The following is a 15,721-nucleotide window of genomic DNA, read 5'->3' as shown; positions in this document are numbered from 1 at the left end:
TGGCAAGATCATCTGTAAGTCACATGTAATCAATGTAAGTGTTTACCTTGGTCAACTTCTCCACAGTATTTGACATTGCTGACCACCCATTCCTGTCTACCCTTAACTTTTGGGGCACAACCCTTTCCTGGTTTCTCTTCTATCTCCCCAACTACTCCTTCTCAGTCTTCTTTATAGCTTTTACTTTCTCTACCTATTGCTTAATTGTTGATGAACCTCTCATCAGTTTCCATTTCTTGGTCTTCTCTTCTTTTCACAAGTTATTCTGCTTCTGGACAGATTCATACAGTCCCTGAGCTTAAATCACTGTCTGTATAATTATGACTTCCAAATCTATGCCGGACTTCTTTACGAATGTCTAGCAGATTCCTCAAATTCAGTATGTGAAATACTCAACTCATTTTCTGCCTTCCAATCCAGTGTATCCTCAATTTTCACTGTCTCAGTAAATGGACCCAAGTTGCTCAGGCCAGAAATTTGAGATGTTTCTTCTTTACTCCTCCCTTTATGCAAACTCCTTTTATCCAGTAACCCCATAAGTCATGAAAATTTATCTGTTGTATCCTTTAAATACTTACTGACTCTCTCCTCTCCATCCTCTTTGTTACTACACTGACCCAGGCTAAGATCATCAAGTCTGACCTGGTCTATGCAGTAGCCTACAAATTGTCCCCTGCCATACTATGCTCTAATTTTTTCCCCATATTGCAGTGACAGTGATATTCTAAAAGTACAAATCCTCTCTATTACTCTTAGAATGAAGTCCAAATTCCACAAAACATCATGCAACCCTGCAGAATCTGCCACCATCACCATCTCCAGACTCATTAATGGCCATCATGTCTCTCCCCTTTTAAGCCACAGTAAATTTCTTTCAGTTCATGGAATTATGACTTTTCTTATATCCTGGTTTTCCTAAAAATTATTTCCTCTGTCTGGAATACTTTTAGCTTTCTGCCTGGTAGATTAAAATTATTTTTTAGAATTATGTCAAAATATTATTTTTTTCAGGTAGGCATGCATTCTCTGACACCTAGCTTAAAAGAGGACACCTGCTTTATATTCTAATGGCTCCATCTACTTCTCCTATCACAATACCCATCATATTTATCTACTTATTTATTTATCTGCTTTCCTAGATAAACAGTAATTCTGGTAAATTTGTTTACCAATGCATCTCTACCATTAGGTAACTACTACTTAGTCAGTGCTAAATAAGTATTTGTTTAAGAATAAATGAAAACTAAGATTTTATTTTTTTTTAAAGTCAATCACTTACTCTGTCCTCTTTGGTTGCATTAATATACTATGTAATTGAGTTTTAAAATTTATATTTGTTATTAGTTTACAGAAATACTCTGATAGCCTACAGAGGAGAATTATACCATGGCACTTGGACAATTTAATAATTCCCAAGGTTTCCATATATGAATGTTAGAATGTTCACTAGTAATAGAAATTTTTCTGTGAAAGAAATGTGTCAATATTTGGCTCCAAACTACACAGTGCCATTCAAGAACGTGAGCAAGTAACTGGGAAGTAATTAGGGTCTTAACCACATGGTGCTTATCTACCAGTCCCCTGGAGAAGGTGGCATTGTCCACTGCACGTCTATGCAAACACTGGTAAATCTGGCTGATGTCTTCAAATCAGAGGATGCCAACTAGGCTTTTTTCCTTTCCTTTGCTCATAGAGATGCTTTTCTATAGCCTTTTGTGGCTATCAGAAGTGAGTTTTCATAACTCTAAGAGGCTGAGAACATCACGGTCTGTAGGTATGTCTGTATAAGGGGGATGTGTGTGTGTGCTGGGGGGGGCAGACAAAGAGACAGGGAGTGATAGAGAGAGATAAAGTATGGATATTGGAGTACACAGCCAGATCAAGAATTAAGTACAAAGAAGAGCAATGCTGCCTAGTGAATGAAGTTCACAAATCTGAGCAAGTTAATTTCTCCAAACTTCCACAGGTAGCATAGGAATGTAAGTGATGTGAGGATTGGTCACAAAGGGAGTAAAGTGTTTTGTGCTTACCTGACACTAGATGCTTTGAGAGGGAAGAGTAAAAGTCCAAAAATGGATGAGGCTCTCTTTGAAATAAGTAGCATCAAGAACTTATAATAAGGCTACTGCAAAGTAATGAAGTTTGAGGTAAAATCAAGAATCAACTTTTATCTCTGAGAGTAGCATATGTTTGTAATTCCCCTCTCCAAATGCACTACAATAGAGTATATTTTTGATTGTAGAATAAATAGAGTAATAATAATTTTTAAAGTTAGATCAAAATACAAGTTTTAATAAGGTGATTTAGAACTTCATATGATCACAAAATATATATGGTTCAAAAGGCTACCAGCATATCTCCGTCTTTGCAAGGATTAATGTTAAAGTAAAAATACAGCAATGGTGACAGTTCAACTCTTTTGTATTTTATGATATCACATCAAAATACCTATAGCTTTTGAGGTTTTTCTGGTATAAAATTCTAGTACTACACTCTGCTCTTCTGCACTGGTGCTACCCAACAGCAGGGAAACAACAACAGCAATGTCCCAGAAATGTTCCAGAAAAGTGGTAGATTTTTTAAAATTAAAAAGGCAGGACTGTCTTTAATGATCTAATGTTCATATATTTTGTACCAATAATTAGTTTTAAAGACACGAAAAAAATAAGGTAGGCTAGATATTAAAGGCATTGCTAGTAAGTATTTTTATTCAATAAATACTTAGTATTCCCTGATTATATGCAAGAGTTAACAAAGAGGTAGAAGAAATGTGAGGTGTTTTAATAACAGAGAATAATGAATCTAAGTAAAACTTAATTCTATAAGCATTTGATTTCTCAAAGTCTCATTGAACTAAGAGGAATATGGCAGTATGTTTAGTTTTTAAAGTGTTGCAGCCTATAGTATCATTCTTCTGATAAAATGACAAATGTCGAATTAATGTTTAAAAATATGGCCTGAAGTATTCAAGTATTTACTTCAAAATTCTATAAAGATACTGGTTTCTTAATTATTTAAACACATTTGCCTCTTCAGTTCCAGATTTGGCCCTTACAAAGTAGCAACAAAAACATTATATACTACAAATCTAGGGCACTGCCGATTTGGGGTCAGTGGGCTTAAAATATATCTCTCAATTTTTATTCTATTCATATATTCCTGTTGGGAATATATATCATTCTAATTTTCTTCAGAGATATAGACTTTTGTGAGGATAGAATTCTCATATTAAACTCTGAAACTCACTGTACATATTTGGAGACTTGGTCAAAGTGGTTACAACAGTTTTATTTCTATGGCACTGAATCAAATCCCCTAAAATAGCAGCAAGTTAATAAAAGCCTTAAAAGAGAATTGTCTTTGAAATGAATCAAATGAACATAGTACTTTTCAGCAATAATATAATTAACTTTTTTGAATGTAATACATTCATACCAATGTGACATAGAAATAAAAGTAAAACACATTTAAAAAATAAAGCACACTAAAATGCAATTAATAGTGGCCAAAAATGGCTAGTTAGTGGTTTTATTTAATTATTCTTTCATTCATTCAACCAAGTTATTGAGTACTGGGCTCCTACTACACATAAAGGAACTAGTTAGGTGCATTAGATACAATGGTGAGTAACTCACACTGATCCCTTCCTGTAGACAGAACTACTTTTCTTCTTCAAAACTATTTTTGAAAAGCGATGGCCATCTCTGACTTTTCCAAGGTTTATGCTGGCTGACTGAACTTTAATCCAATACATGTTTGGTTTTCCTATATTGAACAGATATAGTTCACTTTTTTCTTCTTTGTATTGACATGAAAAAAATTTTCTTCCAACTTAACCATGGTATTTCTTTTAAACAGAGAAAAAAATCTCTATACAAATTTATGTAGTGCTAAGTTATTTAAAGTACCGATATCTTCTTAATGGAGAACTATTTGGAAATTATGGAAGTTACCCTGAATCCACAACTCTACATGCCAACGAAGTACTTCACAGATGAAAAACATTTTGAAATGTGATCACTGACTAATATCTGCCAAGCGTGTTTTTGAGACTTTGAAGAACAATGCAGCTGGAATATTTTTTCTTTCATCATGTATTTATAGTCTTAGAAAAGTTATGATTAGAACAGCTACAAAATACTGATGAATATTTTCAATCACTAAAATAAGTTCTATTTTATTCAGAGTGACTATCTAACTTGAATAAATTGACTTGGGAATTGCTTTCCAGTGAAAATAAAACTTAAATGTATATTAATATTAGAAAAATAAATTTATTATATTCAAGTAGTACATGTAGTGCCTTTAAAGTATAATGTTAATCACTAAAATATATTTTTAAATTTTTTGAGAGCACTACGAATAAAAATATACTTTAAATATAAAATAAAAATGTTAAACTTGAGAGGCCTACAGAGGAGTTAACTAATTAGCAACACGTAAGAATCTTATACAGAGTACCCATAATGCACTGACAGCCAAATTTGTCAGTCACTCATGAAAACAAAGAGGATAACTATTGAAATGCTTAAATCTTACACTTACCAACCTCCACAACACTAGAACAATTGGGATCTGTGAAGCCATCTGGGCACTTGCAGGAAAAGGAATCATCAGACAATCCTGACACACAGATACCTCCATTTTCACACGGATTGTGATCACAAATATCACCTGAGGAACAAAGAAACAGATATTGAATTTTCTTGCCTTAGGCAGTGAACTGTACTATTTCACATACCCCACTCATCTTCCTTTGGTAAAGTCACCATACTATTTAGATTTACAGGTAAGGTAGGCAAGACCCATTTGAAACCATGTGCTTCTAAGAGAGATGGTATGTAACATGGTAAAAATTAAATTTTACGATTCAAACACTGCATACTGAATTGCACACTAAAAGTGATTAACTCAGGTTGGGTCCCTTCATTACATGTAAATACTGTCTAATTTGTTAAAGAAGGTTAACTGAAATATCTGTGGTTGAATGGTTTATTAATTATGCCAATAAATAACCTATCTATATCCACACGCTTTGCTCTGTAACTTTGCAATTTCTCTCAATAAAGGGGTGGGGTTTATTTCTTGATCCCTAGAGTCTGGGCTTGTCTATGTGACTTGCTTTGGTCAATAGGATGTTAGGAGACCTGAAGTCAGCTGAGGTTTGAAAAAACACTTGAATATTTCTGCTTCCTCTCTTAGAACCCTGCAACCACCCTGAGAATAAAATCTCTCTCTTGCTTGAGAGAGTTGAGAGAAACATGGGAGGAAAGAGAAATAAGTTGTGCGGTAACAAAAACCTAAAATATGTGGCCTTGACTTTGATACTGGTGGCAGATGGAATCCGGAAAAGCACTGAAAGAATGGCTACAGGAGGCTAGGAAAAGGGCTCTCCCTGCTATACAGAGAGAAGCAGTTGGTAAAACTATCACCTGAGGATACTTGGTTGATAGAGAATGTACCTAATAAACTTTTGTATATGAGTAATGAGATTTGTAGGCAGAATGTTAAAGTGTCACTTGACTCTTAATAGCTGTATCTGATAAGGCACTACAAGAAAGAGACATGCTAAATAAAGAACTGATGATTTTGAAAGTAAAGAAAAGGAATAGAGAGGCACCAGGACTTGCGATAGAAAATAATTTCTCAACTCCAGCATCTCAAACCAGTGAAAGATCAAATCCAGAGCTTTGTCAGAAAGATGGCCTCAACATAAATATAAAATGAAGGATGTAGCTACAAGACCTTTGTGAAAACATTTCATATAATTCAGGTGTAGCCTGAAAGAATCTCTCAAATAAAAAAGGAATTCTAGAAATCTTAAGGGTGTTATCCCTGAGCAGCCTTAAAATACACAAAGCAGCACCGATTACGTCTGGAGTGAAAAACAGGCTTCAGAGAGTCACGGGTGTGCCTTTATTTATTTATTTTTTAAACATCTTTACTAGAGTATAATTGCTTTACAATGTTGTGGTAGTTTCTGCTGTATAACAAAGTGAATCAGCTACATGTATACATATATCCCCATTTCCCCTCCCTTTTGCACCTCCCTACCACCCTCTCTCGCCAACCCTCTAGGTGGTCATGAAGCACTAAGCTGATCTCCCTGTGCTATGCAGCTGCTTCCCACTAGCTATCTATTTTTCATTTGGTAGTGTATATATGTCAATGCTACTCTCTCCTTTCGTCCCAGCTTACTCTTCCCCTTCACGTGTCCTCAAGTCCATTCTCTATGTCTGCGTCTTTATAAATGTCCTGTCTCTAAGTTCATCAGAACCTTTTTCGTTTTTTTTTTTTGATTCCACATATATGTGTTAGCATACGGTATTTGTTTTTCTCTTTCTGACTTACTGCACTATGTATGACAGACTCTAGGTCCAACCACCTCACTACAAATAACTCAATTTCGTTTCTTTCTATGGCTGAGTAATATTCCATTGTATATATGTGCCACATCTTCTTTATCCATTCGTCTGTCGATGGGCATTTAGGTTGTTTCCATGTCCTGGCTATTGTAAATAGTGCTGCAATGAACATTGTGGTACGTGTCTCTTTTTGAATTATAGTTTTCTCAGGGTATATGCCCAGCAGTGGAATTGCTGGGTCATATGATAGTTTTATTTTTAGTTTTTTAAGGACCCCCATACTGTTCTCCATAGTGGCTGTATCAATTTACATTCCCACCAATAGTGCAAGAGGGTTCCCTTTTCTCCACACCCTCTCCAGCATTTATAGTTTGTAGCTTTTTGATGATGGCCATTCTGACTGGTGTGAGATGATACCTCATTGTAGTTTTGATTTGCATTTCTCTAAAGAATAGTGATGCTGAGCATCCTTTCATGTGTCTGTTGGCCATCTGTATATCTTCTTTGGAGAAATGTCTGTTTAGGTCTTCCACCCATTTTTGGATTGGATTGTTTGTTATTTTGATATTGAGCTGCATGAGCTGCTTGTATATTTTGGAGATTAATCCTTTGTCAGTTGCTTCATTTGCAAAAATTTTCTCCCATTCTGAGGACTGTCTTTTCATCTTGTTTATGTTTTCCTTTGCTGTGTACCTTTTAAGTTTCATTAGGTCCCATTTGTTTATTTTTTTTTTAAATTTCCATTTCTCTAGGAGGTGGCTCAAAAAGGATCTTGCTGTGATTTATATCATAGAGTGTTCTGCCTAGGTTTTCCTCTAAGAGTTTTATAGTGTCTGGCCTTACATTTAGGTCTTTAATCCATTTTGAGTTTATATTTGTGTATGGTGTTAGGGAGTGTTCTTATTTCATCCTTTTACATGTAGCTGTCTAGTTTTCCCAGCACCACTTATTGAAGAGGCTGTCTCTTCTCCATTGTATATTCTTGCCTCCTTTATCAAAGATAAGGTGACCATATGTGTGTGGGTTTATCTCTGGGCTTTCTCTCCTGTTCCATTGATCTATATTTCTGTTTTTGTGCCAGTAACATACTGTCTTGATTACTGTAGCTTTGTAGTATAGTCAGAAGTCAGGGAGCCTGATTCCTCCAGCTCCATTTATCTTTCTCAAGATTGCTTTGGCTATTCGGGGTCTTTTGTGTTTCCATACAAATTGTGAAATTTTTTGTTCTAGCACTGTGAAAAATGCCATTGGTAGTTTGATAGAGATTGCACTGAATCTGTAGATTGCTTTCAGTAGTATAGTCATTTTCACAATGTTGATTCTTCCAATCTGAGAACATGGTATATCTCTCCATCTGTTTGCACTGTCTTTAATTTCTTTCATCAGTGTCTTATAGTTTTCTGCATACAGGTGTTTTGTCTCCTTAGGTAGGTTTATTCCTAGGTATTTTATTCTTTTATGTTGCAATGGTAAATGGAGTGTTTCTTTAATTTCTCTTTCAGATTTTTCATCATTAGTGTATAGGAATGCAAGAGATTTCTGTGCATTAATTTTGTATCCTGCTACTTCACCAAATTCATTGATTAGCTCTAGGAGTTTTCTGGTAGCATCTTTAGGATTCTCTATGTATAGTATCATGTCATCTGCAAACAGTGACAGTTTTACTTTTTCTTTCCAATTTGGATTTTTTTTAGTTCTTTTTCTTCTCTGATTGCTGTGGCTAAAACTTCCAAAACTATGTTGAATAACAGTGGTGAGAGTGGGCAACCTTGTCTTGTTCCTGATCTTAGAGGAAACAATTTCAGTCTTTCACCATTGAGAACAATGTTGGGTGTGGGTTTGTCATATATAGCCTTTGTTATGTTGAGGTGGCTTCTCTCTATGCCTACTTTCTGGAGAGTTGTTGTCATAAATGGGTATCGAATTTTGTTGAAAGCTTTTTCTGCACCTATTGAGATTATAATATGGTTTTTATCCTTTAGTTTGTTAATATGGTGTATCACATTTATTGATTTGCATATACTGAAGAATCCTTGCATTCCTGGGATAAACCTCACTTGATCATGGTGTATGATCCAGTTAATGTACTGTTGGATTCCGTTTGCTAGTATTTTGTTGAGGATTTTTGCATCTATGTTCATCAGTGATTTTGGCCTGTAGTTTTCTTTCTTTGTGACGTTTTTGTCTGGTTTTGGTATCAGGGTGATGGTGGCCTCGTAGAATGAGTTTGGGAGTGTTCCTCCCTCCGCTCTATTTTGGAAGATTTTGAGAAGGATAGGTGTTAGCTCTTCTCTAAATGTTTGATAGAATTCGCCTGTGAAGCCATCTGGTCCTGGGCTTTTGTTGGAAGATTTTAAATCACAGTTTCAATTTCAGTGCTTGTGATTGGTCTGTTAATATTTTCTATCTCTTCCTGGTTCACTCTCGGAATGTTGTGCTTTTCTAAGAATTTGTCCATTTCTTCCAGGTTGTCCATTTTATTGGCATATAGTTCCTTGTAGTAATCTCTCATGATCCTTGGTATTTCTGCAGTGTCAGTTGTTACTTCTTTTTCATTTCTAATTCTGTTCATTTGACCCTTCTCCCTTTTTTCTTGATGAGTCTGGCTAATGGTTTATCAATTTTGTTTATCTTCTCAAAGAACCAGCTTTTAGTTTTACTGATCTTTGCTATTGTTTCCTTCATTTCTTTTTCATTTATTTCTGATCTGATCTTTATGATTTCTTTGCTTCTGCTAACTTTGGGGGTTTTTTGTTCTTCTTTCTCTAATTGCTTTAGGTGTAAGGTTAGGTTGTTTATTGGAGATTTTTCTTGTTTCTTGAGGTAGGACTGTATTGTTATTAACTTCCTCTTAGAACTGCTTTTGCTGCATCCCCTAGGTTTTGGGTCATCATGTTTTCATTGTCATTTGTTTCTAGGTATTTTTTTATTTCTTCAGTGATCTCTTGGTTACTGAGTAGTGTATTGTGTAGCCTCAATGTGTTTGTATTTTTTACAGTTTTTGTCCTGTAATTGATATTTAGTCTCATAGCGCTGTGGTCAGAAAAGATTCTTGATACGATTTCAATTTTCTTAATTTACCAAGGCTTCATTTGTGACCGAAGATATGATCTATCCCGGAGAATGTTTCATGAGCACTTGAGAAGAAAATGTATTCTGTTGTTTTTGGATGGAATGTCCTATAAATATCAATTAAGTCCATCTTGTCTAATGTGTCATTTAAAGCTTGTGTTTCCTTATTTATTTTCATTTTGAATGATCTGTCCATTGGTTAAAGTGGGGTGTTAAAGTCCCCTACTATGATTCTGTTACTGTCAATTTCCCCTTTTATGGCTATTAGCATTTGCCTTATGTACTGAGGTGCTCCTATGTTGGGTGCATGTATATTTATAATTGTTGTATCTTCTTCTTGGATTAATCCCTAGATCATTATGTAGTCTCCTTCTTTGTCTCTTGTAATAGTCTTTATTTTAAAGTCTATTTTGTCTGTTATGAGAATTGCTTCTCCAGCTTTCTTCTGATTTCCATTTGCATGGAATATCTTTTTCCATCCCCTCACCTCCAATCTGTATGTGTCCCTAGGTCTGAAGTAGGTCTTTGTAGACAACATGTACACGGGTCTTATTTTTGTATCCATTCAGCCACTCTATGTCTTTTGGTTGGAGCATTTAATCCATTTACATTTAAGGTAGTTATTGATATGTATGTTCCTATTACCATTTTATTAATTGTTTTGGGTTTGTTAATGTAGGCCTCTTCCTTCTGTGTTTCCTGCCTAGAGAAGTTCCTTTAGCATTTGTTTTAAAGCTGGTTTGGTGGTGCTGTATTCTCTTAGTTTTTGCTTGTCTGTAAAGGTTTTAATTTCTCCATCAAATCTGAATGAGATCCTTGATGGGTAGAGTAATCTTGGTTGTAGGTTTTTCCCTTTCATCACTGTAAATACGTCCTGCCACTCCCTTCTGGCTTGCAGGGTTTCTGCTGAAAGATCACCTGTTAACCTTATGGGGATTGCTTTGTGTATTATTTGTTGCTTTTCCCTTGCTGCTTTTACTATTTTTTCTTTGTATTTAGTTTTTGATAGTTTGATTAATATGTGTCTTGGCATGTTTCTTCTTGGATTTATCCTGTATGGGACTCTCTGCGTTTCCTGGACTTGATTGACTATTTCCTCTCCCATGTTATGGAAGTTTTCAACTATAATCTCTTCAAATATTTTCTCAGTCCCTTTCTTTTTCTCTTCTTCTTCTGGGACCCCTATAATTCAAATGTTGGTGAGTTTAATGTTGTCCCAGAGGTCTCTGAGACTGTCCTCAATTCTTTTCATTCTTTTTTCTTTATTCTGCTCTGTGGCAGTTATTTCCACTATTTTATCTTCCTGGTGATTTATCCATTCTTCTGCCTCAGTTATTCTGCTATTGATTCCTTCTAGAGAATTTTTAATTTCATTTATTGTGTTGTTCATCACTGTTTGTTTGCTCTTTAGTTCTTCTAGGTCCTTGTTAAAATTTTCTTGTATTTTCTCCATTCTATTTCCAAGGTTTTGGATCATCTTTACTATCATTACTCTGAATTCTTTTTCAGGTAGACTGCCTATTTCCTCTTCATTTGTTTGGTCTGGTGGGTTTTTACCTTGCTCCTTCATCGGCTGTGTGTTTCTGTGTCTTCTCATTTTGTTTAACTTACTGTGTTTGGGGTCTCCTTTTCACAGGGTGCAGGTTCGTAGTTTCTGTTGTTTTTGTTCTCTGCCCCTAGTGGGTGAGGTTGGTTCAGTGGCTTGTGCAGGCCTTCTGGTGGAGGGAACTAGTGCCTGTGTTCTGGTGGGTGGGGATGGATCTTGTCTTTCTGGTGGGCAGTGCCATGTCTGGTGGTGTGTTTTGGGGTGTCTGTGAACTTAGTATGATTTTAGGCAGCCTCTCTGCTAATGGGTAGGGTTGTGTTCCTGTCTTGCTAGTTGTTTGTCATATGGCATCCAGCACTGGAGCTTGCTGGCCATTGGGTGGAGCTGGGTCTTATGTTGAGACGGAGATCTCTGGGAGAGCTCTCGCTGACATATTATGTGGGGCTGGGAGATCTTGAGTGGTCCAATGTCCTGAACTCAGCTCTCCCACCTCAGAGGCTCAGGCCTGACACCTGGCTGAAGCACCAAGACCCAGTCAGCTATATGGCTCAGAAGAAAAGGAAGAAAAAAAAAGGACAAAAAATAAAATTAAATTTAAAAAAAATTTAAAAATATAATAAAATTTTAAAAAATAGTAATAAATTTAAAAAAAGAAAAAAGAAGAGAGCAACCAAACCAATAAACAAATCCACCAATGATAACAAGCATTAAAAGCTAAACTAAGATAAACATAAAAATCAGAAACAAATCAGTCACAGAAAGCAAACCCCAAGTCTACACTTGCTCCCAAACTCCATCGCCTCAATTTTGGGAACATTCGTTGTCTATTCAGGTATTCCACAGATGCAGGGTACATCAAGTTGATTGTGGGGATTTAATCCACTGCTCCTGAGCCTGCACAGAGAAATTTCCCTTTCTCTTCTTTGTTCGCAGAACTCCTGGGGCTCAGCTTTGGTTTTTGCCCCACCTCTGCATGTAGGTCGCCCTTAGGCATGTTTCCTGCCCAGACAGGAGGGTGTTAAAGCAGCAGTTGATTAGGGCTATCTTGCTCACTCATGCCAGGAAGAGGGAGAGGTATGGTAGTCATAATTGGAATGTGGGGTGAACTTGTGGCAGCAGAGGCTAGCATGACATTGCAGCAGCCTGAGGCGTGCCATGTGTTCTCCCAGGGAAGTGGTCCCTGGATCTTGGGATCCTGGCTGTGGCATGCTGCACAGACTCCCGGGAGGATCAGGGTGTGTGGATAGTGACCTGTGCTTGCACACAGTATTTTTGGTGGCAGTGGCAGCAGCATTAACGTTTCATGCCCATCTCTGGGGTCCAAGCTGATAGCCTCGGTTTGCGCTCGTCTCTGGAGCTTGTTTAGGTGGTGCTCTGCCATCTGTGGGCACACAGGGAAGGAATCCCCTGTCCTCGCACACCCCAAAACAATGGTTTCTTGCCTCTTCGGCAGGTCCAGACTTTCCCTGACTCCCTCCCAGCTAGCTGTGGTGCACTAGCCCCCTTCAGGCTTTCTTCATGCAGCCAACCCCAGTCCTTTCCCTGGGATCCGACCTCTGAAGCCCGAGCCTCAGCTCCCAGCCCCCACCTGCCCCGGCGGGTGAGCAGACAAGCCTCTCAGGCTGGTGAGTGCTGGTCGGCACCAATCCTCTGTGCGGGAATCTCTCCGCTTTGCCCTCTGCCCCCCTGTTGCTGCGCTCTCCTCCGTGGCTCCGAAGCTCCCCCCCTGGCCATCCCCCATCTCCACCAGTGAAGGGGCTTCCTAGTGTGTGGAAACTTTTCCTCCTTCTCAGCTCCCTCCCAGAGGTGCAGGTCCCGTCCCTATTTTTTGTCTCTGTTTTTTCTTTTTTCTTTTGCCCTAGCCAGGTACGTGGGGATTTTCTTGCCCTTTGGGAAGTCTGAGGTCTTCTGCCAGTGTTCAGTAGGTGTTCTGTAGGAGTTGTTCCCATGTGTATATGTATTTTTGATGTATTTGTGGGGAGAAGTTGATCTCCAGGTCTTACTCCTCCACCATCTTGAAGGTCCCCCCACGGGTGTTGCTTTATTGCACAAAGAGGATGTGAATCAGATTTAGAAAAGCCCATATAGTTTCTAAGGGAGCTTTATAGGTGAAGGTGCCACCTCCTGGATTAAAAGAGAATGAGGCTTTTCAAAATTTTAAAAAGCAGTGAGGTCCCAACTTCCTTACTGCTTGGTATTTCTTAGGAACTTTATTCCCTTATAGGAGCTTTCCCATGAATTATTTCACCTCTTTTCCAGAATAATTGCTTTAAAATTTTAGAAAAATAAAAATGGAGGTTAAGATATTTGTTAAATTTACAAAGCAAGTCATTAGCTATATTAACATGATAGATAAAAATACTACATTAGCACTGGAGCATATATTAGAAAAGGGAGTCATGAAATAAGTGAATAAATGAATGAATGAATATGATTTTTTTGAATACTATAGAATTTAGCATGGCTGGACCCTGGAGTATTTGATTGTCAATGGCTGAGAAAGTATAATTATGTCAGATCAGGGAAGATTAAAAGTGGCATCATAATTTGTAAGATGAGGAGCCAATGAATGTTTTTAACATATATTTTAAAGTTTTGACATGGTCAGATCTATTTTAAGAAGACTATCCTGGCAGAATTCTATAGAGTGCCTTTGAAAGTGGAGGTTGATGACTGGTAAAGATATTTCAATAGACCATCTGTCTATCTCTTTATATATTTAGCTAGTGAGCCATTCAACCATCCCTCCGTTTGTCCATCCATTTGTCCATCTGTCCATCTATTCCTTGAGCACCCATTTTATGATAGGCACTGACGTAAGTGCTAGCCAGACAGAATTAAGACAGTCCTTACAATCAATAAGTACAGAGCCCACTGTGGGAGATTAAAAAAATGGGAATGATTACAGCACATAGTAATAAGAGCTGTGATTAGTATACATGATCCTAATCTTAGGACCACAGGAGACTTCTAAACAGATGCAGTGCTGTTAGGTGATGCAGAAGAGGAAGGGGGTATATGCTCAACATTCCAGGCAAAGAAAATAACATATACAAAGGAAAAAGATCATGGCTTATTCCAGGAACTTCAAGTAGGCCACTATAATTAAAGCATAGACGTCTATGATGAGTAGAGAGAAATGAACTCAGAAGGGTAAAGGCCCTGCATGCTGCACAAAAAATTCTGAAGTTTATCTGTAAGCACTGGAAAATCATAAAAGGACTTTACATATGGGAAAGTATATTATCACATTTGTGTTCTGGAATGATGACTCAGGCAGCATTGTGTTGAATCAAATGGAGTAGTCTAGGCTGATGGCAGAAGGACTAAGCATTAATCTTTTGAAGTAGTCCCAGCAAAAAATAATGAGGATTTTCTTAACCCTCTTTAGAGATAGCTGTGGACAGGGAAAGCAATGCAGGCACCATTTAAACCCAATCCAGTTAATAAATACTAGGTAATAAAATAGGAAATGGAAGTCCTCCCAGATCACTACCCCCCATTAGAAACAAGGCATTATTGTTGAGATTTTCTACAAAGAGCCAATTACCAGTTTAAAAGTGTGATCCTGCCTCTCTGCCTTTGGTGTGAGCAAAGCAGCACAGCTTTGTACAGTCAGACTAACAACACTGCCATCTTCTAACTCTGTACATTGTATGAAGATGAGTACTAACACTCAACCTTTATTTGATAAGATGTCAGTCATATTTCTGTGTATTGTGCATACTACAAAAAGAGGAGTTCTACATTGCCCAGACCAGAATCTGTTGTTGCAGCCATTTCAACAGATCAAGTAACATTGTAGATGTTTATACTGATTTATTCACACTGACAGAAGCAGTCTCTATAGGAGAAAGGCAAGGGATGAACAGTATCTTAGAGGTTCTGGAGAATACAGACTATATATATTTATCCAAAATCAAGACCTCTCATTCTGATCCCTCTCACTCCTACTGCCAGGTTCCTGCAAAGTTTATTAACTGATGTGAGCTTACTCAAGGTCACATGAGGCCACAATGTCTGGTTCCTTTGGTTATCCCATCATCACGGGGAGTTTTGGTGTCCTAAGAAAACTTTCTTGGTACTTGTGCTGCCCTTTCTGGAATTAATACTTAATCAGGGGCTTCCCTGGTGGCGCAGTGGTTGAGAATCTGCCTGCCAATGCAGGGAACACGGGTTCGAGCCTTGGTCTGGGAAGATCCCACATGCCGCAGAGCAACTAGGCCCGTGAGCCACAACTACTGAGCCTGCGCGTCTGGAGCCTGTGCTCCGCAACAAGAGAGGCCGCGATAGTGAGAGGCCTGTGCACCGCGATGAAGAGTGGTCCCCACTTGCCACAACTAGAGAAAGCCCTCGCACAGAAACGAAGACCCAACACAGCCATAAATAAATTAAAAAAAAAAAAAAAACGTAATCAGTTTTCTACCAAGTATGTGTGCCAGTCATATGATGCTTCTGTGGTCAAAATGAGACAGGACAATCTGTTCACCTCTCATTATATCTTGTAGATACCAGCTGCTGTTTAGCTGACCTGTTTTCTCTCTTGTCCTTGTACTTTTTTTTCTTTCTTTTTGCTTACTACTTATTTCTAAGAAATTAATACTTGTGAAAACTCATATTTTATCCCCAGTATTGATATTTACTCAGTGTCTTTTTGAAACATAGGAAAGAGGTAATAGGTATGACCAAAATGTACCAGGTAGAATCAAGATGACATTGTGACCAAATTGATGTGGGG

The 15,721-nt window shown here is 37.7% G+C and overlaps 1 protein-coding gene across 2 annotated transcripts in view; it reads right to left on the bottom strand.

Moving 5' to 3' along the window:
• EDIL3 (EGF like repeats and discoidin domains 3) overlaps nt 1–15,721 on the bottom strand; it is a 432,319-nt gene that overhangs the window by 291,076 nt on the left and 125,522 nt on the right. For both annotated transcript variants that reach the window (XM_082458169.1, XM_082458170.1), the window contains one exon: nt 4,546–4,674. In XM_082458169.1, coding sequence (XP_082314295.1) covers nt 4,546–4,674 — 129 coding nt within the window. The remainder of the gene's footprint in view (nt 1–4,545; nt 4,675–15,721) is intronic.

This window comes from Balaenoptera physalus (assembly GCF_965194825.1).
Source record: "Balaenoptera physalus genome assembly, chromosome: 3".
In the NCBI taxonomy this organism is placed as follows: domain Eukaryota; kingdom Metazoa; phylum Chordata; class Mammalia; order Artiodactyla; family Balaenopteridae; genus Balaenoptera; species Balaenoptera physalus.
This window is presented reverse-complemented; position numbering and strand designations above follow the sequence as displayed.